Source organism: Antechinus flavipes, chromosome 5, assembly GCF_016432865.1.
Source record: "Antechinus flavipes isolate AdamAnt ecotype Samford, QLD, Australia chromosome 5, AdamAnt_v2, whole genome shotgun sequence".
Lineage (NCBI taxonomy): Eukaryota > Metazoa > Chordata > Mammalia > Dasyuromorphia > Dasyuridae > Antechinus > Antechinus flavipes.
This window is the reverse complement of record NC_067402.1, coordinates 277,299,337-277,325,208: the sequence shown is the minus strand read 5'-3', so window position 1 is coordinate 277,325,208 and position 25,872 is coordinate 277,299,337. Positions and strand designations below refer to the sequence as shown.

General features: G+C 36.3%; 1 protein-coding gene across 1 annotated transcript in view; it reads right to left on the bottom strand.

Annotated features, from left to right (window-relative positions):
• Window positions 1-25,872, bottom strand: part of STAB2 (stabilin 2) — a 202,031-nt gene that overhangs the window by 53,696 nt on the left and 122,463 nt on the right. Inside the window, exons 30-44 of the mRNA XM_051962503.1 lie at window positions 24,840-24,954; window positions 23,243-23,320; window positions 21,388-21,486; window positions 21,175-21,282; window positions 19,743-19,874; window positions 18,491-18,619; window positions 17,700-17,752; window positions 14,481-14,532; window positions 13,872-14,000; window positions 11,754-11,949; window positions 10,585-10,680; window positions 7,337-7,382; window positions 5,312-5,388; window positions 2,461-2,586; window positions 736-809 (exon numbers count right to left, since the gene is read on the bottom strand). Of these exons, the coding sequence (XP_051818463.1) occupies window positions 736-809; window positions 2,461-2,586; window positions 5,312-5,388; window positions 7,337-7,382; window positions 10,585-10,680; window positions 11,754-11,949; window positions 13,872-14,000; window positions 14,481-14,532; window positions 17,700-17,752; window positions 18,491-18,619; window positions 19,743-19,874; window positions 21,175-21,282; window positions 21,388-21,486; window positions 23,243-23,320; window positions 24,840-24,954 (1,510 nt within the window). The remainder of the gene's footprint in view (window positions 1-735; window positions 810-2,460; window positions 2,587-5,311; window positions 5,389-7,336; window positions 7,383-10,584; window positions 10,681-11,753; window positions 11,950-13,871; window positions 14,001-14,480; window positions 14,533-17,699; window positions 17,753-18,490; window positions 18,620-19,742; window positions 19,875-21,174; window positions 21,283-21,387; window positions 21,487-23,242; window positions 23,321-24,839; window positions 24,955-25,872) is intronic.

Here is a 25,872-nt window from a genome sequence, read left to right as displayed (position 1 = left end):
ATTTCCTTCTATTTCCCTTTCCATTATCTTGCTGCCGAAGAGATATGAAGTATCATTCACCCTAGAACTTCTGTGATTGATTATTACATTGCTCACCACCTCCTTTTCTTACAAATGAGGATACTGAGTCTAGGAGATTAAGTGATTGGTCCCTCACATAAGTAGTAAACATCAAAGGCTGAGTCTTCTGACTGCAGAGCTGGTGCCATGGGATCATTGCCTGATACCGAAGTGTTTGAAAGTCATGATTCATAGTTTGAAAGACTTTAAAGAGGTTATCTTATGGTCACAAAAGATTTATTCACATCACAGCAGATGACCCAAACTCTGAAAGAGTCTGGCAACTAGAAATAGTTTGGGGAGAGTTTTTATATTGAAAATTTGGGGTTAGCTAGCAGGCTAACAACCAACGAAGTAGTAAATTGTAAAAGAGATAAGGAAGAAGACAGGATATCTGTTCATCCAGGTTAAGGAGACTGGATGTCTTTTAGCAAGGTATTGTCATTCAGACAGGTTGAATTTTTTGCAGAGGACACATAAGGAGCATCAGAGGAGGTTTTATGGATCCACCTTCCTTAGCTAGGTATGCAGTTTTGAGTAGACCCTCAGCTCTGACCCATTAGTTCCAATGGTGTATTCTGTGACATCTCTTCCTCCTTTCAAAGAAGCTAATGTTGAATCTACCATTAGAAGTCTAGAACAGTGAGGAGGGTAGAGAATAGAAACACAGCTTACCTGGTTGGGACCAATCTGGGTACATTCTGCATTTCGGTCACAGCCACCATTGTTTTCCAAACAGGGGTTGATTTCTTTGAAACATAAAGACCATAATGAGTCAGATAAACTCCCTTTCCAGGGGAGGGGTCCTAGGAGATCTGGGTTTGCCAAGACTGTGACAAAGGTTGAAAGTATAATGGGTTTAACTTTCTTTGTCAAAGAACAGTTAGGAAAGGGAAATTCAGTGATTACTTGTTAGTGCCCTAAGTCTGGAGGACCTGAGATAAAATAGGACTTCATATACTTACTTAGCTGTGTGATTCTGAGTAAGTCATTTAACTCCTATTGTTCCCAAAAGAGAGATTTCTGGTATGTTTCAGTTTCTATGCTTTAAATCAGGCTGGAATAAAGTGTGTGTGGCAGGGTGGAAACCATACTGGCTATTAACTTTAGAAGTAACATTGGCATTTAAAGCTCTTTACAATGTCCTTTCTTCCTGCTTTTCTATAGTCTTATCAATTATTCCCTTCTATGTGCTTCTTAATCCGACCATTCTTTATATCTATCTCCTTTATCTTTCTCTTGTGTCTTTTTCTGTCTTCTGTCTCCTCTATCTCTTCTATCAATCATCTCTCATATCCTCCTCTATTATCTATTCTATTTCCTCTATCATCTCTTCTATCTATCATTTCTTCTATCATCTCTTTTATCTCCTCTATCATCTATTCTATTTTTTAATTTCCTCTATCATCTCTTCTATCTCTTTTATCATCTCCTCTATCTATCTAGACAAAAAAAAACTTCCCATGGTTATTTTGGTCATATCCAGTGACAAAATGCCCAAGAAATTTAAAGCAAACATTATTTAAGGTTGTCCTTTTTACTATGTACCTCTGCCCAGACCCCCTCCCCGTGTCTCCTCTATCGTCTCCTCTATCATCTCTTCTATCATCTCCTCTATCATCTATTCTATTTCCTCTATCATCTCCTCTATCTTCTCTATTTCTCCCTTCTATTTATTTCCTCTATCTCTTCTACTTCCTCTATTAAACTTTTTTTTAAAACAGCTCCTTCCAAAGTAATTTTTGCGATCACACCTACAACTGCCTGCCTGTAAACTCACATACATTATTGTTACTTAGCCCTTGAAGTCCTTTGTCATACTTGGGTTGATGCCAGCTGCCATATTTGTGCTCTCTTGGTCTTTAGCAATGAAATAAATCCTGGGATAGGGGAGAAGAGTTGAGCTTCTGAGAGTACCTATCCAGAGTTATTCCTAGGAAATTTAACACCTGGAACAATGAGCATAACGAAGAAAGCCCTTGGAAATTAACTTTTAAAAAAAATCAAAGATGTGGTGAGACTCCAAAACCCTCATTTCCCACCTCCCCAACAAACAAACAAACAAAAAACAACCTATTGGAAGAAGGAATAAGAGACATTGAATACTTACTCTTATGAGTGGGTACCATGGAAAACCATGAGAATGACATTGGGAAGTAATTCATTGGGAATTAGGAAGAGAAAGAGCTAGAATTGGGAGAAACTTCCTTGGGGCATTAATGATACAGGAGGAAAGCCATCATCTGACTGCTTCCTATTTTAACTAATTATTCTTATTGATTAGTTTCTAAGCTCTACTGCTTTTATGCTGCCAAAAGAGTACTCATGCTGCCCCCCTTAAATTTAGATGCCCAGAGACAAGCTCCAGTTTCTCCACCCTAGTTATAGCTTTGTACATACCTAGGCATACAATGCCATCTCCAGTGTATCCTGCTTTGCAAACACACACTCGCTTTCCTGGTGTGGTCCTCCTGCAGTCGGCTTTGGTGGAGCAACCGCCATTGCTGGTTTCACAAGCATCAATTGCTATAGAAAGAAATAAATTATAGCTTGAGAGGTGGAAGTCACTTTGGAGATAATTTAGTCCGGCCCCCTCATTTTATAGAGGGGGAAACTGAGCCCAGAAGTAGTGTCTTGCCCAAAGTCCCAGAGATAGAATGTAGTTGTGGTCAAGATTTGAAACCATATCTTTTTACTTCCTACCTGATGGTAGAAGGGAAACAAGAAGAGTTATCTTATTATGCTTATTTCCATTTAAAGTTTATTCTTTATAACTTTTTAGCATTCAGTTCGGATTATTTGGGAGCTTACTGTTCTTTCCATTTACACTGTCATGGTCATTGGATATACTACTTTCCTTTATTTTTAATCTGACCTGAACAAACACTGAAAATAAATAAGCATTTTCCTACTATTTCAGGTACTAGGTGGAACTATGAATCTCTATTATGTAAAACTTGCTTTTCTATTTAAGTTTATAATTTCCTTCCTTCCTTCCTTCCTTCCTTCCTTCCTTCCTTCCTTCCTTCCTTCCTTCCTTCCTTCCTTCCTTCCTTCCTTCCTTCCTTCCTTCCTTCCTTCCTTCCTTCCTTCCTTCCTTCCTTCCTTCCCTCCCTTCCCTTCCTCTTTCCTTCCTTGCAAGGCAATGAGATTAAGTGACTTGTCAAGGGCCATAAAGCTAGTAAGTTTCAAGTGTCAGTGTCTGAGGCTAGATTTGAACTCACATCCTCCTGACTCCAAGATCTATGCTCTATCTACTGTGTCATTTAGCTGTCCCTAAGTTTATAATTTGAGCAGAGAGTTTATATTCCACTAGAAGAAAATTACTCATACAGAGCAAATTAAATATAAAGTAATTAATATAGTAATTATATTATTATTAATAGTGATACTAATATATGGGGTAAATAAATATAAAGTTGTTAATATATTAATTATATTATTAATACATGGGATAAATAGTTAAATATAAAGTAGTTAATATATCAGTTATATTGTTATTGATATGCAGTAATATTACTAAATAGGCAGTGAATAATTAGATGTAAAGTAATTTCCAGGGACTAAGCATGGAGGAAAGGTGTTTGGGGTTTCTTTTCCCCTCTAAGACACAACTCAATTGTCTCTTCTTTCTTGGGGTTTCTCTGACACTTTTCTCTTCCTCCTTCTCCCTTATTAATTGAACAATGACTCTTGTCCCTTGGACTTCTCCCTGTATTGCATTCCTCTCTCTGTGTCATATTTATGTATGTGTCCTATTTTCTTCCTTGGAAGTCCTTGAAAACATGGGTTATGTCATCTCGATCTTTGTAGCCCTGGTACGTAGCCCAGTGGTTTGCATGCAGCAAGTGCTTAATAAACATTTTTTGACTTGAAGAAAAGATTCTGACTAAAGGGATAGTCTGATTAATGGAATTTGATCCCATATAGGTCACTAGTTTGTCAACCTCTCAGCCAAAAATCAAAATAGACACGGTCTAGGCCTTCAATTCCATCTCTGATTGGAACAAAATATTTCCTGCTTGCAGATTCATCTTTGAGGGTTTCTCTACCCCTAGTGTTAAGAATTATCTGTCATGTGGAAAAGGAAATGGATTTATTTTATGTTGCTTCAGAGAACTGAATAAAGTGGGTTTTAGTGACCCACAAGGGCAATAGAGTCAACAATGTCATAGGACCATTCCTAAAATGTGCTTTACAAATAATAACTAAAATTTAAATAGTACCTACTATGTACCAGGCACTGTGCTAAGTGCTTTACCTGTAATAACATCTGATAAAATAATAATAATAATAACAGCTAATGTTTTTGTAGCACTTACTATGTCCCAGATCCTATGCTCAATGCTTTAGAAATAATGATAGGTAATAAAAAATAACTAACATTTATATAGTACCTACTATGTGCCAGACACTGTTCTAAGTGTTTTACAAATAATAACAGCTAGTAAAAATAATTTCTAATATTTATATAATACCTATTATGTACCAGGTACTATGCTAAGTGCTTTACAAGTAATAATAGCTGATAAAATAATAATAATCACAGCTAACATTTATATAGCATCTACTATGTACTAGGCGCTGTGTTAAATGTTTTACAAGTAATAATAGCTGATAAAATAATAATAACTAACATGTATATAATACATATTCAGGTACTGTATATATGTATACTGTATATGCATTTTTGCAGGCACTGTGCAAAGTGCTTTATAAATAATAACAGATGGTAAAAAAAATATGGGCACCTACTATATGCTACTATAGACATTGTGCTAAGTACAAGTATTATGTCATTTGATTCTCACAACCCTAGGAGGGGTATGCTACTATTATTCTCATTTAACAGATGAAGAAACTGAGATAAGTAAAGGTTAAGTGACTTGTCCAAAATCACACAATTAGTAAGTATCTGAAGATCTTCCTGACTCTGGGTTCAGTGCACTACTCACTGTGTTGTCTTGCGCCTCTAGAAAGCCTGGGTTCAAATCTCATTTCAGACACTTGTTGTCAGTGACTTGCTTAGCATTTCTGAGGCTCAATTTCTCATCTATCTCAAATAAGAAGGCTGAACTAGATTATCTTTAAGGTCTTTTTTTTTTTTTTTAGCTCTAAGTGTCTGATCTTGTGAATTCATGGTCCTCAATCACTGAAGTCCCCAGAAATCCCCATTAGTCATTTGTACCAAAGAGATTCAAGGCTTCATAGCCAGGCTACTTTAAAAAGGCCAGAAATAACATCCACTTGCCTGTGCAGACTGTCCCGTTGCCTTGAAAGCCAGCAGCACATTTGCAGTAAGCTGTACCACTGGAATTGAGGAGGCAGCTAAGAAACAAAAGAGAGGAAAGTTTCATGATCAGAAAAACCACAATGAGCTTTTGTTAAGCACCTACTCTGAGCCAGTGTTGCATTGAGTCCTGGGCAAACAAAGACAAAAACCCCAAAATCAAACCTTACAACAGTCACGGCATTGGTAACTCATACACGAGTGGAGGGCTACTGGCCATATTCTTCTATGTTTAACACAGGGGAAATGTCTCAAGAGTGGGGGGCTCTTACACTAGTTAAGACAATGTTATTTAGCCCATGGTCAGGTGGAGTGGGAGTCAGAGTTGAAAGGGACATTTTGAGTATAACCCCACATTTTATAGATGAGGATATGGAGACACAGACAGGGCTCATTGGATCATAGATCTAAGGGTAAAAGGGAACTTAGAGGAGAAAAGGATGGGTGGGGAAAGAGAGAGAGAGAGAGAGACAGACAGACAAACAGAGGCAGACTGACACATCCACATCCTGAGAGAGATAGAAACAGACAAAAAGAGAAAGAGGGAAGGGAAAGAGAGAGAAAGGAGAAGGTGAAGGAAAGGAAAAGGAATTGAAGGAGAAGGAGGAAGAAAGAAGGAAAGGGGAAGGAAGGATAAGGAGCTAGAGTAAGTGAGAAGGAGAAGGAAAGAGAATCCCAGAAACACTTCTATTCTATACCCTGAATTTTGGAAGGTTCATTCTCAGTTCTCTTGAACTCACAGGATTATAGCCTTAGAGTCACATTTTCATTTTACAGAAAAGAAAACCAATGCATAGAGTGGGTAAGTGACTTACCCACAGTGACAAAAGTGAGACTTGAACCTAACTCTTCAGATTCTAAGTTCAATACTCTTCCACCCCTGCCCCATGCTATCTCATACGGCTATGCCCAGGAAGAAACTCCATGAAAACCTGCCAGAGTCAATGATTTCACTTCTTACAGCCTGTTTAACTTTGGGCAAGTCACACAACCTTTTTTCTGAGTTTCAGTTTCCTGCTCTTTAAAATGAAGAATTTGGACTAGATGTAGCCCCTGAGATCCCTTCTAGCTCTAACTCTGTGATCCAATGATTTCAAGAAAATGCAAAATGAACCTTCCATAATTCAGGACATAGAAGTCTTTCTCCTTTCTCTTTCTCCTCTCTCTTCGTCCTCTCTTCTCCCTTTCTTTCCCTTTCTTTCTTCCCTTCTTTTCCTCTTTCTCTTCCTCCTTCCCCTCTCTCTGCCTCACTCCACTTCTTGCTTTCACAGAATTGGTACAAAATAAGCTCCTTAGGAGGGTGTGCTGTGGTACTTTCTATTTTAGGTAAGTTTTCTGGGTCATTTGGATTTAACTAGGACAAAATCTCATATTGCCCGTAAATGCCCCAAATAGAGGTGCCATTGGAGTAGAGGCAGAAAATCTGGGTCTGAACCCCAAACCAGTTTCTAAAACCTGGGCAAGTATTTCATGCTCTGCATTTCTGGTTACTCATCATAACGATGATGGGGTGAGACTAAAGGGACTCTGGGGTCCCATCCAGTGCTTGATCTAGGATCCTATTTCCTGCCTGAATGACTCTGGAAATCAGTTTCCTCATCTATAAAATGATGGAGTTGGACAAGTGGATTTCTCTGGTTCCTTCCAAGCTCTGAATCCCATAAATCCAGAGAGCAGCTTCCTGAAGGGAATAGGAGGAGTTGCTTATGGCCTAATTCTAGACTGTCCTAATTTTAGCATCACCACAAATTTTAGGAGCACACCCTAGGCCAGGCTAGTGTTCAGTAACTATAATGCAGTTAGGATTATGGCACTGGGGGAAAGGGTCTCATTCTGTCTCCAGCAAGTGTGATTAAATCCAGTTCAATCACATTTATGTCCTCAGTCCTATATAAATTCCCTAGAACAATAGAGGCGACCCCTTGAAAGAGATAATTTCCCCACTCAGAAAGATATTCTCAGAAAGAAATCAGGGTAGATACTTACTTTGCACTAGTATGGCAAGTGTTATTACAGTCATCTTTCTTGATCTCTGAAAAAAAAGGGAATAAATTAATTCTCCCACTGGGGCCTCTGGGAAGACTGAAAACTATTGAAGACTATAGTCCCTTTCATGTCCAGTAAAATTTAATTGATTATTATATAGCTCAGGACTGAGTCTTCCCAAGTCAATAGAATGCATAGACAACTTTGCTTCTATGCCCTTCAGTTTCCTCATCTGTAAAATGAAAAATTTAGACTTTATGGCCTTTTGGGTCCCTTCTAACTTGCTGTCTATAATCTTGTGACTGATCCAACATCACTTAACCTTCCTGAGCACTGGTTTCCTCTTCTGTAAGATGAAAGTACTGGGTTAGTTGGCTTCTGAGGTTCTGTCTCACCCTATGATCTGGGTTTCTCTTGAACATTGAGATGGTTCATCAATGCATGTCTATGTGAACAACGTAGATCTTTCTGGGACCCAGTCAAAATTCTCTTTGAGCTCCCTGGATTTTCTTCTCTCATCTTTGGAAGATTCTCTTGCCTCTAGACCAGTGGTTCTCAAAGTATGGTCCAGAGCAGCCTGGGAATCTCTGAAATCCTTTCAGAGAGTCTACAAATTCATAGTTAGTTTTTATTTTTAATGTGATCAATATGTATAACAATAACCCACATAAACAAAAACTCTTTGGACAGATCCTCAATCATTTTTAATAGGATAAAGATATTGAGAACAAAAGTTTGAGAACCACTAGAGTGGTCTAGACTCTAGTAGTCTGCAACTGACTTCCCTGGTCCATTTCAGGCTTTCTTAATGAGCTAGTCTAGATTTAGTGTTTGAAGAGACTTTGGAGGAGAACTAGTCTGATCTTTTCAGTTTCTAGGGAAGGAAACCAGCTCTTCAAAAATCCTTTCTTTCCCTTCTTTGAACTTCATAGAATCTCAGCTGATAGGAATCTCAGGGGCCATTTAGTATATCTCCTAAAGCTAAGGAAATTGAGAGATCTATAAAAGCTAAATGACTAAGTAGGAAATGGGATTTCAATCAGGTCGTTTGATACCAAACTCAGTGCTTCTTCTACTCTCTACACCATCTCATATTGAATGGACAACTCAACAAAATCCAGAAAATCATGATCTTCAGTCTCCTTCTTTTCTTGACTCTTGACACTTTTTTGGAACTAAATGTCAAATTGTAAGAGAGAAGATGACTAAGTGGATGAATCACCCAACTTGGAATGAGGAAGATATGAGTTCTAATCATGGCTCTGAAATTTATTATATGTGGCTATGTGTAAATCACTTCATTTGAGTCTCAATTTCTTCATCTTTAAAATGGAGGTGATACAATTTGTATTGCTTATCTCATCAGGTTGTGAGCATTAAATGAAATAATGTAAGTTTTAAATAAATGTTATATTTTAATATATTCTATATAAACATAAAATATAAATATCAATTATCATTTTTTGCTGCTTCTAGTTTCCTTACTTGCAAATAGAAGTTGTGCTCCTAGTGTTCAAGAGAACTTATTTTGTGGTAAAAAGCACAGAGATAAGAAATCTCTCTTTGATTGGCTGTGTGATCTTTGGAAAATTACTGGTTTGCTCTATGGCCCCCTTTCTTTATTTATCAAATGGGGTTTATCCACCCCAATTGTTGTACTCATCTCAAAGGGTAAGGCCAAAATGAGATAATGCATGTGGCAGCTCATGGTTTTAACTCACTCTTGTAGTATAGACAGTTGGTTTTTAATTGTTCGTAGTGCCATGACCAGCAACCCACTCCAACCAACAGAATTCAAATGAGAATTCAAATTCTATATTCATCTCTTTAGGAGGTTTTTGTTGTTTTTATTAGTGTCTTGATTCTTCATCTCATCCTTAATAAGTGAAGGATACATCTGTAAATAAACTATCCATTGCTCAGTAGGAACTTTGGTTCCTACTGGGAGATGGGAGAAAACTTCGGAATTCAAAATCTTATGAAAATGAATGTTGAAAACTATCTTTACAAGTTACTTGAAAAATAAAATACTATGAAATGAGGAAAAAGAAAAAAATCTTTAACACTAAATGTGTATAAACATCATTTTTGATGTAAACAAAAAATTAAAAATTGGGAGAAAAAGGAGAACCTAGAAGAAATTCAGAAAAAAACAAACAAACTAGGAGAATCTGTCCTAGCGTCTATTTCTAAGTCCACCATTATCTTGTCTGATATTGGGCAAGTCACTGAATATTTCTGAGCTTCCCTTTCTTTATCTGTGAGATGTTATTCATAAGCTGTTGTTCAGTCACTTTTTAGTTGTGTCCAACTCCTCATGACTCCATTTGGGGTTTTCTTTGCAAAGATGCCAGAGTGGTTTGCCATTTCCTTCTCCATTCCTTCTCATTTTACATATGAGGAAACTGAGGCAAACAAGGTTAAGTGCCTTGATAGGAAATATCAGAGGCTGGATTTGAACAAGCTGCAAATATCTCCTAGCAGGAGTTTGCTTTATACTGAATTCTTTATATTAATGAGATCACAGATCAATTGTCATTATTAGTAATAATGAGCCATTATATTACTATTATATTTTATATTTATAATGATCATTATATTATTATACATGAGGATAACAACTATGTGCCATATAATTTAAGTATAATTATATAATGTATTATGTTATTCATTATATAGAATCATCATACTATTGTTCTATATACTAACAATCATATTATATATAATTATTATAATAGCTATTATATTATATAATTTAAATGAGAATTACATTAACCATTCTATAGAATTAGTACAATCATTGTATTATATATTTATAGTAATCATTATGTTATATATCATTTTTATAACTATTATGTCACAAAATTTTAATGAGAATTATATTAACCATTATATAGAATTATGATAACCATTGTATCATATAATTCTGGCAGTCATTTTGTTATACACAATTTTTATAACTGTTGTGTTATATAATTTTAATGAAAATTATATAATTATTTAACCATAACATGGAATTATTATAATTATTGTGTGTTAACAAAAATTATATTATATAATTATAATACTCACTATGTGATATATACTTTTTATGATAACCATTGTGTTATATAATAATAATGGTTCTATTATATTCATTATATGATAAAATTACAACATATGTTAAATTATATAATTTGCATATTTTAAATTACCCTTGATGAGAATGATTGTTATTGTTCTTGTTCAAAGACTTAAAATTGACTCACCAGTATCACATTTCACGCCTCTCCAGCCAACGTCACATTCACAGGACCCATCACCATTGGGCCCCTGACTGCATTGTCCATGGACACAACTGCATACTAAATAAAAAAAGGAAAAAAGTAAGTGAAATGCCATCTTCTGAGTTCTGGCCAGCCATATGTGCGTTGTACATTATTGTCAATTATAGCCAAACCTCGATGTGATTTTCCTGAATTATTTGACCATGTATGAGAATCACAGGTAAGCAGAGAACATCAAGCCTGCAGCTAATATTTAGATCCAGAGAGAAAATTAGACTGAAAACATGGCAGAATCGACTCCAATGGAACAGTCTACAAAGGCCTGAGTTCAAATCTAGCAATATTCACCAGCTTTGTGATTTGGGTAAATCACTTAATTTAGTTTCCCCATCTGTAAAATGAACTGGACAAGGAAATGGCAAATCACTCCAGTATCTTTGCCAAGAAAACTCCAGATGGCTTCAGAAGAGGGACACAATGGAAAAGACTGAACAATTGGCAAAATAGACATAAAAAGATTTGCAAACTTTAAAGGATGATGGAAATATCACTTATCATATAAACGGGGATGTGGATTTGATCCATGATTTAATTACTATAGGCAACTTCCAGATGAGGAAATTCTTTCCACCAAGGTAGGTAAGCACATTCTCTCCATTTAACAGAATTTGGAGGTCTCAGAAGTTAAATGATTTGGTTGTACAGGCAGGTGCATGGATAGGTAACTATACACACCTTTGGTTTTCTGGCCATTCCTTTATCAATTATACTGTCTTTTGTTATAAAAATGTGAGTGATTCTTAGGGAATATGGTCAGGGGGAGAATTAGTATTTAACAGCAAGTTGGTATGTATGTGAAGGTGCCTGGTAAGTTTACTGGCATTTAATTTAAGGAAAAAGCCTGAAAAAACACGGGCCATACACAAAAGAACCTGTGATGTGGATTTTTATCGTCATCTGGATAAAAATTACGACAGCCCAAGAAGACTTTGTCTCCCTGTTGTTTTGAGATAGAGACATTTAGGGAAATGATGCTGACTTAATCTTGGCTGATGACTTGTCAGGCGATCGAAGGCAATTCAAGGGCAGATCATTTTTGAGGTTGCCTAATATTTTATAGAAGGGAGAGAAAGTCCCCATGCCCTCCTCACCTTGGTCACAATTGGAACCATACATGCCCTCCATACAAGTCTCGCAGGCCGTTCCACTGAATCCTCCCTCACATTCACACACGCCAGTGCCATTCACTCCATCTAGGCAGATGCCATTCCCAAAGCAGGCATTCCCAGCTTTGCCAGGACAGAGCTGGCACTGAGGCCCGAAGAAGCCTGCACAACATTCTCTGGTCTGAAATGGAGAAGATTGGGATGAGTCTCATTCTGGGCTCCTTTTTCTTGGTCTAAAATTAGGATTTTGTAGTGATGGGGACTTTCCTTTCTTAAAGTCTGTTAGTTTTGTCCTTTGTCTCAGAGTTTGGGTGAGGGGTGTCTGTGTGATTTTGTGGTACTCATGTGACATTGAATAAGTTGCTAAGCTCCCAAGGCTTCAGTTCCTTAACTTCAAGGTGAGGGGAGTTGGACTAAGTGATCTCTAAATCCGCTTGAAATCTAAGAACCTGATTGGTATGATGGCATGGGCCTGGAATTCCTGCTGCTGGGGAAGCTAAGGCTGGTGGAACACCTGAGCTCTTCAGATTTAGAAAGGCTAAAGCCAATATGGAGTCCAAACTAAATCTAGAATGAATATGGGAAACTGCTCAGAGTGGGGCTTACCCAAAAATATAAGAAGGGGAAAATTGGCCCAAGTCAGAGACGTGAAGGAAGACAAAGCTTCTGTGCCCATTAGTTTTGGGATTGGTCCTATGAGTGGTTGGTGTATTTTCTGTCTAAGCCAGATAGATTAAAAAAAAAAAAAGTCTATGCTTCTCAAAAAAAAAAAAAAAAGAAAATGTAAAAAAATGGGAGAGTCAGGAATACAGAAGAAGGAAAGGAAACAACAGGAAAAAAAAGAAAGAATAAAAAATAGAATTAAAAAAGAAGGAAATTCAGAAGGGGAGAAAAAGTAAAGTTTTTTTAATATCAATCCCATAGGCCACAAATTGCCCAGCTTAAGGTGGAAAGTGAAGAAATAGTAATAGGATATATTTACCTTGTGAAGGAGGTAGACTATGAGTTTTGGGGGAAATATATTTATCTATCTATATGAATGCATGCATGATATACATTATATTTGTGTGTGTGTTTGCATGGTATGTATTTTATTTAAAACAGGATGAGACCTGGGCTTGCTGACTTTATTTTGAAGGAGGCTTCCACTTTATTGGAGATTTTCAGCCCTTCAGGATATTCTGATAAGATCAACCTCAGAGAAATTCATTATCTATTCAACAAATCTGATCTTTGGCAATTCCCAAGACTCCAAGGTTTACACACTCTCCCTCAAATCATCTGATAATCTGTTCCTATAACTCAACATCTAAAGAAAAGTAGTTTCATCTGAAGGACTCCTTTTGCCTCCGGGAATGTCACTCTGAGGCTGTGTAAACTCTACATATGTGTGTATCTCCATTTGTTCCTTGGCATTTCTATCTATCTGGCAACTGTCCATCACCTGGTGCTAAATAAACTTCTTAGCTTCTAGCTTTGCTTCCCGATGAGTTGACTTTCAGTCAAATAGACCAAAGTGATAGAATCTTGGGAAATTCTAGTTTGAGACATTTCTCCACAGATCCTATGGCCAAGAAACAATGATTTGGATTTTGAAAAAAATAGATGAGGCAATGCGGCTCAATGGCATAAATGTCATATTTGGATTAAGAAATGCTAGGTTCAAATCCTGGTCCTGAAACATCATCTGTTTGGAAAAACTGACCCATTGGAAGCCTCAGTTTTCCTAATCTGTAAAACCATAGGGTTGGATTGGATTGACTCTAAGGTCCCTTTGTATTCTAAACCTATGAATTTTTTCTTGTCTCAGCTAGCCATGTGTTTGAGTCAATTAGTCTCTGAGTTCATCCTGTCTGTACTTGAGTTTCTACTTCTGTCAAGTGAAGATAATAATTACTACCTTATTTTTTCAAGGATCAAGTTGAAAAGTAATGTATCCTATGTACATGTTGTATTTTTCTATTAGAATAAAAGTTCTTTGAGGGCAAAGTTTTTTTTTTTTTTTTTTGGTCTTTGTAACATCAAAGGAAGACACAATGGCAGGTAGGTACATAGAATGTAATGAATGGATGAAAACTATTATGGGGGAGTGGTGATACTCACAATCACTGTTTTGACACATTTTGTCTGGCATCCTATATGCAAAGATCTCTTTCCCATGAAGAAAGTCACATAGATACATTTCTTTGTCTCTCCTTCCTGTGAAATAGGGACATTTACATTCTTCTTTAGCTGGATTCATAAACATTACTGCTTAGTGCTAGTGACAAATATGTATTGGGACACAGTCTCGTCCTCATGTCCAAAGCCAACTGTAGAGTCAGAATTATTGCTGTTGGCTAGAATTGGAAGAGTTCATCCTCCCAGTTTTGAAACTCAGCCCTGGAGCTGAGATAGGCAGCAAATGAGAGCAAACTCAGGTAACCCATTATCTAATTTAGCTGACCCTGGAATGGACATATACATTCCTTCCATCCATTCCCCTCATTCCCTTGCATCTTACAATCTGCCCTGCCACCACAATCTTAACCCATCCATTTAGCTTCAACTTAACTTAAATAACCCCATTCTTTAGGAAAAAAAAATCAAACAAGCCATCAAAGAGTATCCTAAGAAAAAATCCCAGGACCAGATAGATTTACAAGTAAACTCAACCAAACATTTCCGGAACAATTAGTACAAACTATTTGAATAAAAGAGGTAGAGTCCTACAAAATTTTTTTCATGAAACACATATTGTGCTGATATATAACCCAGGGAGAGCCTAAACAGTGCAAGAAAAATATACAAAAATTTCCTTAATGAATATCAATTCAAAAATCTTAAATAAAATACTAGCAAGGAGATTCTAGCAATATGCCATGACCAAGTGGAACTTATACCAAGAATACAGGGTTGATTCAGGAAAATTATAAGCACAATTGACAATATCAATGACAAAACAGCAGAAAAAATCATACGAGTATATCAATAGATGCACAAAAAATAAAAATACAACATTCATTCCTATTAGAAATACTAGAAAGCATAACAATCAATGGGGCCTTTCTTAAAATAATGAGTAGTATCTATATGAAAACAAGAGCAAGAATTATTTGTAATGGCAGTAAACTTGAACACTTTCCACTAAAATCAGGAGTAAATCAAGAATGTCCATTAAGAAAATATTGTTTTGATATTTTATATTTGATTCCATTCTGTAATTATTCTACTCTGTAAGCTAAGCCATGTTTCTAAATTCAGAAGTTCAGCTTTCCTCTCAAAATTTTTCCCCAAATCATCTTAATTCAAATAATTATTATTACACATCTTAGTGCATATGTACAATTAAGGAAGATCTGTTATCTCACCAACTAGTCTTGCAAGATGCAGAAAGATGCCAGGAAGTCTTTACAATACAGGCTGTTCTTCAAGAAAGTCTAATCTGTTATAGCTGTGTCATTAACTAGTCATGAAAGCAGTTACCACAAATGGGCTTTCCATAGTAACAGAGGGAAGCAGGAGTTGTTGTTACTAACAGCTTTCTATCCAATCATGTTGTTTTCTATAATCTATAACAATTCAGAATTTGTAACCATTCATATTGTTTTCCATATGCAATACTTCCTGTTCTTTATTCTCTTGTACTTTCTAAAAACAATATGAAAACTAATACACTTCACCTCATGATCCTTTAGCTGGGGAGATGAAAGATCCATTTTATTGGTAATTTCATTTAGAACTTTGTAACCCAGTTTACTTTAATTTAATCATTGAACCATTATGACTACCATTATTCAATAATATATTAGAAATGCTAGCAATAGCAATAAGACAAGAAAAAGAAATTGGAGAAATGCACACAGGTAGTGAGAAAGCAAAAGTGTCACTCTTTGCAGATGACATAATGGTATTAGATAACTCTAGAGAATCACCTAAAAACTAGTTTGAATCAATTAAGTACTTTAGTAAAATTACATGATATAAAATAAGCCCCATAAATCAGTAGCATTTCTACATACTGCCAACAAAACTAAGAGGAAGAGATAGAAGGGGAATTTCCTTTAAAAATAACTGAAGACAATAAAAAATATTTGGGAGGCTATATGTCATGATAAACCCAGGTATTGGATCAACACAATTACAAAACATTCTTCATACAAATAAAGATAATTCTAAACAATTGGAGAAATATTAATTGCTCATGGGTAAGCTGAGTCAATATAATAAAATGATACTTCTGCATAAGATAATTTATTTATACTGTGCCATTGCAGTCAAACTACCAAAGAATTATTTTTTTGGAATTCAAAAAATAATAATGAAATTGATCTAGAAGAATAAAAGATCAAGAATATCAAAAGAATAAATGAAAAAAAATACAAAGGAAAGCAGATTTCAAACTGTATCACAGCAATAATTACCAGAACAATTTAGATCTGGCTAAGAAACAGAGTGGCAGATCAGTGGAATAGATTAGGTACACAGTACCCAGCAGCAAATGACCACAGGAACCTGGCTTTTAATAAACTGAAAGATCCAAGCTTTGGGGGTAAGAATTTATTATTTGACAAAAATTTTCAGGAAAACTGAAATGTAATTGGGGAGAAATTAGGCATAGACCAACATATCACAAGATAAGGTCAAAAATGGATAAATGATTTAGACATAAAGAATGATATCATTAATAAATTAGAGGAATATATAATATTTTACCTGTCAGATCTATACATAAAGGAAGAGTTAATGACCAAACAAGAGATAGAGAGATCATAAAAAGTAAAGTGAATAGTACATGGAATTAAGACTTTTTTGCACAACTAAACTAATGCAACCAACATTAAAAGGAAAACAGGAAACTGGGAAGAGAATTTTATTCGTTTCTTTGAGAAAGGCCTCATTTCTCAAATATATAAGTAAATGAGCCAAATTCATAAAAACATAAATCCTTCCCCATTTGATAAATGGTCAAAGGATATGAACAGGCAATTTGCAGAAGAAGAAATTAAAACTATCAATAACCACATGAAAAAAAATGCTCTAATTCTTGATTCATTAGAGAATGAAAATGAAAACAACTGAGATGCCATCTTATACCTATCAGATTGGCTAATATAACAGAAAAAGAAGATTATAAAGTTGGAGGATTATGGAAAAAATAATGCAGTGTTGGTGAAGTAGTGAACTAGTTCAACCATTCTGGAGAACAATTTAGAACTATGTCCCAAGGGATATAAAACTGCATACCCTTTAACTTAGCAATACTACTACTAAGTCTGTATTCCAAAAATACTTTTTTTTAAAAGGAAAAAGACTTATTGGCATAAAATATTTATAACAGCTCTTTATGTGTTGGCAATAAATTGGAAATTAGGGAGATGCCCATAAATTGTGGAGCAGTTAACAAGTTATGATATGGATTGTGATTGTGATGGAATACTGTTGTGCTATATTAGAACCTGGGAAAAATTTGAGAAGACTTATATGAAGTGAGGCAAAGTGAAATAAATAGAGCCAAGAGAACACTGTATGCAGTAAGAGCAAAATTTTAAGGATACTCAACTGTTAAAGACTTAGCTACTCTGAGGGAGAGGATTTGGAACTCAAAATTAAAAAAAATGTTAACAGAATTTCCTTATGTAATTGGGAAATAGTTAATGAAATAAATAAAATATATTTTAAAAAAAGGACACATCATCAGTTTGGGAAGGCAGGTTTTAGAAGAAGCATGTAAATCCAGGTATTGAATAAAGGTGAATGATTTCAATGTTTCTAGAGAATGATTATATTGTTTCCAGCTATATTCCTGAGAGGTAGCAGGCAAAAATTCACTCATTGCCTGTTTGTGCCTTGTTCTCCCGTTCTACTCTCCTGACCTGGTTCTTCCTTGTGTTTGAACACATCATTATCAATCCCACACAAAACAACTCCATCAGTCTAGAAAATACTTACCACAGGTTTAGTTCCAGAGGGCAGGTCTTTAGAAAACAGTATTCACACTTTCCCTTTGTAAGAAACAGAAAGCAAAAGAAACATTTCAGAATTATTGCTTCTTGTGAAAAATGAGGACATTGAAGTAGAGAGAAAGCCTCTGAGGCCCCCTTTATCTATGACTTTCTCGGATCTTATCATCCTACAACCTATAACCCTGTAGAAAGTGTCTTAGCTCATAGACAGGTTCAAACTGACTCAAAGAGACTCAAGCTGTCATCTTGTCCAGTGGTCTTCAAAATGAAGAACAGTTTAGGGAGAGGTCACTAGAGAGTTATAAAATAACCCAAAGGGATATTGTAATCAACCCATCAGAGTGGGAAGATGGGTTATATTCTACCTTCCCAGTGGGTATGTTTCCAGCACTAAATCACCACTTCACCTAATTTTCATTAACACTTCCTCATTCTACTCCTTCTCCCCACTGAATTCCAGCCTCAGACATTAGCTGTGTGACTTGGACAACTCTTAACCTTATTTGCCTCAGTTTTCTCATCTGTAAAGTGAATTGGAGAAGGAAATGGCAAACTTTTCTGGTATCTTTGCCAGAAAAATCCTCAAATGAGGTCATGAAAAATCAGACATGACTGAAAGTGCTGATTCCATGTACAATTCTTTATTCACGGTAGCACCAACTTTTTGTGAAAGATAAATAGCAATGTTTTCCCTTGTACCCCACATCCTTATTCCTAACCCTTTATTTTTCATTTTTTGGGACTAACAGCATCATCTGTAAATTGGGAACCACTTACTCGTAAAATGGTAGTGTAGTTGCTATCACATCTGTTCTTCTGGATTTCTAGGACTTTCCCCAAACCATGGATTACACCTTTATCAGTAGCTACATTGGTATAGTTGATTGGGGCCTCATTTACATAGATCTGTGAGAAAGAAGATCAAATGGATATTTTGTTATTTGCCTGGAGGTCGATATCTGGATCATTCTAAACCAGGAATCTCTAAAATGTTGGTTGGAATGGCTGCCAGTAGACTGTGGGATCCTCAAATTTGTGACCAACCAATTGGGGAATGGGAAGATGGCTGCACCTTTCTCTCATTGCAATAACTAACTGTAGGACTTGTTTCCATCATAATCATAGTCTCTTAAGACTTCCTTATTTTGTCTTCTGTCTTTAGTATATAAGCTCCCATCCTTCCCTCTTGTGAGCTGGGCAACAGCTCAAGGTAATTATAAATAATCCCCACCTGGGTACCAAGAGCAGCTGCTCAGAACAATTCTACCCACCCCAATTCCCAAGATAATTTCTTTGCTGATACAAATGGCTGTGGGAAAATGGATTTTTGTTCCAGGGTAATTGACAGTTTAGTAAGAGCCAATCTCTTTTCATTTTGAGTGGTCCAGAGGGAGTTACACAGACTAAGCAAATATAAATAGATTATGATTTGTCCGCCAAGTCTTGTTACATTATCCTTTCTCATAAGCCCACTGGTGTTTTGAACTTTTGTTTTGAACTCTCCACGGTTGATGACCTGAGTGTCAGCCTTGATTCACTGTATATATCTAATCACTTGCCAAATCTTGTTGCTCCTATCCCCATTATACCTCTCATATCTGGTCAACTGTACTCCATCACATTGTCAGTTCACTTTGGGATAGTTCTAATTATTAAGAAAATTTTTCTTACACCAAACCTACATCTTCATATCTGTAACCTCTACCCATTTGTACTACCTAGTTTCAAGAAAAAAGACTTGATGACTTTATCTCATGATGGTTCTTTCAATCCTTGAAGATGGCTATCATATCCTAAGTCTCCTTTTTAAACAAACACTCCTAGTTACTTTATATGGTCACTGAATACTCTTGTCCCCAGATCCTTCACTCTAGTCATCCTCCTTTAGACATGTTCTTATTTTTTGATATTCTTCCCGTAATGTGATACCTTGGCCTGGAAAAATGGGCATTGCCTATAGGATCTATAAGTCAGTAAGTTGGATTAATGATTGATAATGGAAGCCTTGAGATAAAAGGATGCTACTCACCTGACCATTTTGGAGGAAGAATCCAATGAGGTATGAAAATCCCAGCATGGTCTCCCGATGCATGCCATTGTGTAGATCATTCTTCAGGAGTTTCTCTTCTAGAATGACATGATACCGAAGTATGTTCTCTTCCTGACAATATACAATTTTGATTCATCAGCCCCTCAGCAGGTATGGCCCACATTGTGCTTAAAAACATTGCATTATTTGCTCTATGCTGCATATATTTTTACACTTTATTGTTCCTCTTATTACAATGAAGTTTCCTGCTAAATAAGGATTATTTCATTTCTTTGTACTCATATAACCAATTGTGGATGATTTATAAATGCATGTTGATTGATGGTTAAGTGTCAGGCTTTCTTCTAGACAGGCTTTCTTGGGTGGACCCAAAGACATAGGAAACTCTGGCTTTTACCCTCTAAAAATGTCCATTCTGATGAGATAAATCTGAATTGAAATAATGGACCGATCAGAGTGCAGATTGGCTTGTTTTTGGAGATCTGACTAATATCGTCTGGTACAAAGAGATGGAGAAAGAAAAAATGTATCCTAATAATATGGCAAAACTGAAGAGCTAAATTATAAGTGAATGGTTTTGAGATGATTGCATAGCAACAGTGCAAGGATGCTATGTAGCATAGAGGAGACATATAAACACAACAAAATGAAGCTCATAATAGACAGATGAATAGAACTGATGTAGATAACAATCCCCCAAAATTTCAGAGGGAGAGAGATCTCTATGGGCCAGATTTATTGGGGAGATGTCATAAGGTGGGAATTGTGGTGAGCCTTGAAGAATGGGCAGAATTCAGACAGGTAGAAAAGATGGAAGGCATGGAAGACAGGACAATTAGAGCTAGTAATAGACTCATTGGTGAGAAACTGAGAGGGACTTCAGAGACTTTACTCTTTTCATTTTACAGATGAGAAAACTGAGACCCAGAAAAGTTAGATTACTTGCCTGAAGTCACATGACTAGTGTCAGAGGTGGGATTTGAATGCAGATCTTCTTGACTCAAAATGTAGTACCCAATGCCCTACTACATGATATAGAGGCAGGCATGTACAAAGCATGTGAGCTTTGAGCAAAAGGAAAAGGTCATTCATACCTAGACACAAAAATTAGCTCACAGGGACAGTGGAGGAAGGGCCAGTTTTGAAGTTAGAGGTCCTAGTTTGGTTACTTAGGACTTGTGTAAATTCAGGCCAGTAGCTTAACCTTTTTGAGTCCTCAGTTTTAAAATTTTAAAATGATTTTGAAAATGATGGTTTTTGTTTATTTTTTTAATTTTAAAATGATGGGATTGAACTAGATAGAATAGCAAGGGAAGGTTAGGAACTAAATTTGTGACCCTCGATTCCTGGACACAAATAAACATTCTAAGTGATAGAATTCACAGCCATGGAGCATATTTCTAATACGTACTAGCGTGGCAATCCTTTTTTCTCTGATAAAATTCTCAATGGCTTCATTATTTGGGGCAAATACTGTATAGGTATCAGCAGCTTCAATTGCGGCAGCTAGATTATATTGCTAGGATGAGGGAGGAAAAAAAAGAACATAAGTGATTTTATTATGATTATTATTTTATTATTAGAAATAAAATGATCCAGTCCCCAAGACAACATGAATACTTGCAATGATGTAGCCCCGGAAGATGGAATAGTCAGGCATCTGATCCAGTCGGTTGAGAAGGTTGGGTAATGAAGCACTCATACTTCTTTGGGGTAACAGGACCTAGAAGGAAAATCCCAAAAATGTTTTTAATCTGAATAATATGCAACTTAGCCTGCTGATAGGGCATACCAATTTCAATACCACTTCAATAGCCAGAGTAGCAGTAGTGAGATTCTGTTAGCTTTCTAGTTTGTACAACTACTCTTAGTCACATGATCTGGACCATATCACTCATGCTCTTAGAGTTGTAAGCCTAGAACACACCTTGCAACCTTCTGCCTCAGTCAAAAAGCATCCTAACCTAGAGGAAATTACACATTTTCTTCCACAAAACACATTCCAATGTTGATCACTCTACAGTCTTGGAAAATAGACCATTGAATTGACATTTTGTTACTGTTGTTTGAGAGCCTTTTATACTATGGAAACAAAAACTAATCCACTATGGACTTTGTTATTAAATGGCCCCTTATTCTTCTAGTCCAATGGTTGTGTCCTTCTGGCAGTCTGGTGAAGCTCATGGACTCCTCAGCATCATGCTTTTAAACAATTGAAGGAAAAGCTAAATTTCTTTTTGAGCTAAGTTTCATTATCATGAAGTTCCATTTATCCAGATGTTTTTACAGATGTGGAAAATGAGGCTTGAATTTGAAAATAAAGATGTAATTTTCTTTTTTTCCCATTCAAGTTCAGAGATGCCTCCAAAATATCTACCAAGACTAAGAAGCTCTGCTCTAAATGCCTTTTTGGATTATCTTGACTATTCATAACTCACTCTCAAACTATATGGAATGGCTCACTTGTTATTTATTTGTATTTGTTTTCTTTATATTAATTTTGCTTAGAGGAGTACTTATTGTAAGCTCCTTATGAGTAGGATTGATTCATTTACTGTCTTTGTACCATTAGGAACCAGTATGATGTGTGGTATGTAGTTGGTGCTTAATAAATACTTGTGGATTTATTGATCTCTTTTTCAAGAGAAATATGTATTTAGAACTGGAAGGGACCACTGAGGAACCCTAGTTCTATACCCCTTTCCTTTTATAGAAGAGGAAATTGAAGCCCAGGGAAATGAAATGACTTATATAAGTTCCTAGAGATACTGGATGGCCTCTGAGACTTTGAGATTTTGTGATTGATAATATGGAGGCTGTGAAAATCAGTGGTTATAGGATCAGAGCATCTGTTTTTTAAAGACTGAATCAGAAAGGGAAAATTCTAATATAAGTAATATGGTTTTGCAATATATTCAGGCCTAGACTCAGCATGGATTCTGGCAACGATGAGTCACCTGCTTAAAAATGTTAGGAAGCTCAGTGGCAGTCTGTTACAATGGCTCACGATCTCATCTGTGTAATAAATAGAATGCCTCAAGAATTCTGAATAATAGTTTCTATTTCTTAAGTTGACAATAGATGACTTTTTCTGTAATCTCAAGACAAAAGAGATCAGCGAGCACCGTATCAGGTGTCTAATTATAGTTAATATGAAGACAGCTAATTAGGTTCTCCCCAATGTCTTCCCCCCTCCCTACATTCTATCTCCCAGCCGTAATGTCCTGTAGATCCTGCTTTCAGTTTAAATCAAACTCAAATACTGAGGCTGTTACTTACTCTCTGTGTGACCTTGCCTAACTGGCTGTGTAAGTCACTTCCCTCTCAGTCTTTCTAAAATAAGAGGGGTTGGATTAGATAGTTTCAAAGCTCTAGACTTGTAAAGATTCATGACTCCCCTGGGAGATTCTGCTCAGGAGAAACATGAGGAAGAGATAAAGGACCAAATCTGTCTTCATTAAAGAGTTGCAACTCAATACCTTGTCGATGACATGGATGATGCCGTTTGTGGCTGCCTTGTCGCTGTCCACGATGTTAGCTCCTTCGATGGTGATATTCTATAAAAACAAGACCAGTACAGAGAGCTGGGGGGAGACAAATTCTTTGAGTTTGGAGTGATATGGCTGCTGGTGGGGAAAGGGGGGGGATTATAGCCAATAGAAGGGTTTTCAGGTTTAGCATGAAGTTCAACTTATCCACAATCCTGCCCATGTCTTTCTGAAAGAAAGGCAAAGAGTGATGGAAGCGTCATAGGATTTTCCAGGAACTCGGAAGTCATCAAGTCTCCCCACCAACTTGCCCCAGCCATTTAACAGAAATAGGAAACTCAGGTCAAGAGAGATAGAATTATTGGTCCAAAGGCATACAGAATACAGCATCTATGCCAGGTTAAAAAATGGTCTTGTCCATCTATTTTCATTGGTAAAATTTTAATTGTCATTTGTTTTACTATGCCATTTAGTTAAGAAATATCATTAAAGTATCATCCTATGGTTTTGTACAGATACTAAATTAAAAAAAAAAAAGGTCTTGTCAGTAATAGAATATTTTCTTTAACTGTGACTTCTCTCTTTTGTTGTTTAGTTATCATCACCTTGTCCCAGAAGTTTCCCTTTTCTTTTTCTTTTTTTTTTTTTTGCTGGGACAATTGGGGTTAAGTGATTTGCCCAGGGTCACACAGCTAGGAAGTGTGGATTCAAAGTCAGGTTTGACTTCAGAGCTGGTGCTCTAACCATTGCTCCACTTAGCTGTTCCCTCCAAGAAGTTTTCAATGAGAATAATAGAAGTTTGAATGTGGAATCCCAGCTGTCACTTAATACATATGTGACCTTAATCACTTAATCTCTCAGGCCCTCAGTTTCCTCATCTGTAAAATGATATATTGGACTGTATGATCTTCATTTAAGTCCATTTAGGTTTCATCTATGGACCTATGACCTGAAGCATTTTTAATTTTTCCAATGTGGAAACTCCCTCTAAAAATATGTTACCCATAACAGAGTACACACTTGACCTTCAGACTTAAGGTCTGGAAAATGTCAAGGTCAAATCTTGCCTCTGATACATAATAGTTAAGTGACTTTGGATAAGTCTTGACCACTTCAGGCAACTGTCTTAAGACTTCAGATCCAGAGGAGTGTTCCATTTGACTGGTAAAAGAAGTATTCTGATAAGGGAATTCCGTATCTCATGACACAAACACAGAAAAACTTATTAATGGGAAAAATAAAAAAACTTCATTCTGTAGATGTAGCTTGCTGAGGATAGCAGAGTCATTTAATTCTCCAAGCCTCAGTTTCCTTATCTGTAAGATAAAAGACTAGATATCTCTAAAAGTCTATTTCAGTTCAGATCTATGATCCTATGATTTGTAATAGGCAATTGATCACAAAACATTTATTAAGCAATTTGTGCCAGACACTCATGTACCCTGCTAAGCTCTGAGAATACAAAGAAAAAGTGGAGACAATTCCTCCCTTCAAAAGATTCAAATTTTAATGGAGGAGACAATAGGCACATACATAATACATGCAGGGAGATATAGGGAAATGAAAGCTATTTTTGAAACATTCTTACCCCATTCATTTTAGCTAAATGAAGAAAATTTCCTTGCAAAGATGTTGCAAGCATGTCTGAAGAAGACAGGACCTGGAGGTCTGAGGTTCTGTAGGTGCCCACCAGGGAATGATACCTAAAACCAAAGGTCACAAGGGTGAGGTCTAAAGACAACAATAGCATTTTAAACAATACTTTGTGCAGGAGAAAGGGTATAATGGATGCTCTTGAGAGATGTGGGTTCCAAAAGACATGTTGGAAAATGCCATCCATATCAAGAGAAAGAATGAAGAGCAAAGCAGACTATTTTTGTTTTTTAAATTTTTTTTTCTTTCTTATGATTTTCCCCTTTTATTCTGATTGTTGTTTCACAAGATTAATATGGAAATACACTTAACATGATTGTACATGTATAACCTATATTGAATCGCTTGCTGTCTTGGGGATGGGGGAGAGAGAAAAAAATTTGGAACTATAAATCTTACTAAAATGAATATAGAAAACTACCTTTATAATGTAATTGGAAAAAATATTAAAAGGGATATGAGACCAGAAGAGAATATGGGCTGGTCATGAGGTGAGAACTAATGGATATCCCTTGTGTTCCATTAGCATATCATGGGATATTATGTCAAACAGAAGGGAGATATGCTAAAGGAAGGTTCATCTACCCATTGAATGGGTCTTCTAGAGAGGATGTTTAGGAGGACATGGACACTGGCCATGGAATTATGGTTCTAAAGATAGAAGGAGTATTGAAAGCCACAGAAAGTCACATAATTATAGATTTAGAGATGGAAAAGATCTTTGAAGTCATCTAGTTCAGTACTCACATTTCATAGGTGAATAAACTGAGGCTCTGAGGAAGTTATAGGATCATAGATTTAGAGCTAGAAGAAAATTCAAAGACCCCTTCCATTTTAAGATAAGAAAACTGAGGAGAGTAAGTGACTTGTCCAAAGTTATACAAGGAGTAGATGTCAGAGGTGAGACTTAATTGATGTGCTCTGACTCCGGACTGTAGAGGATGAGAAAGTATGAATGGGCTATGATC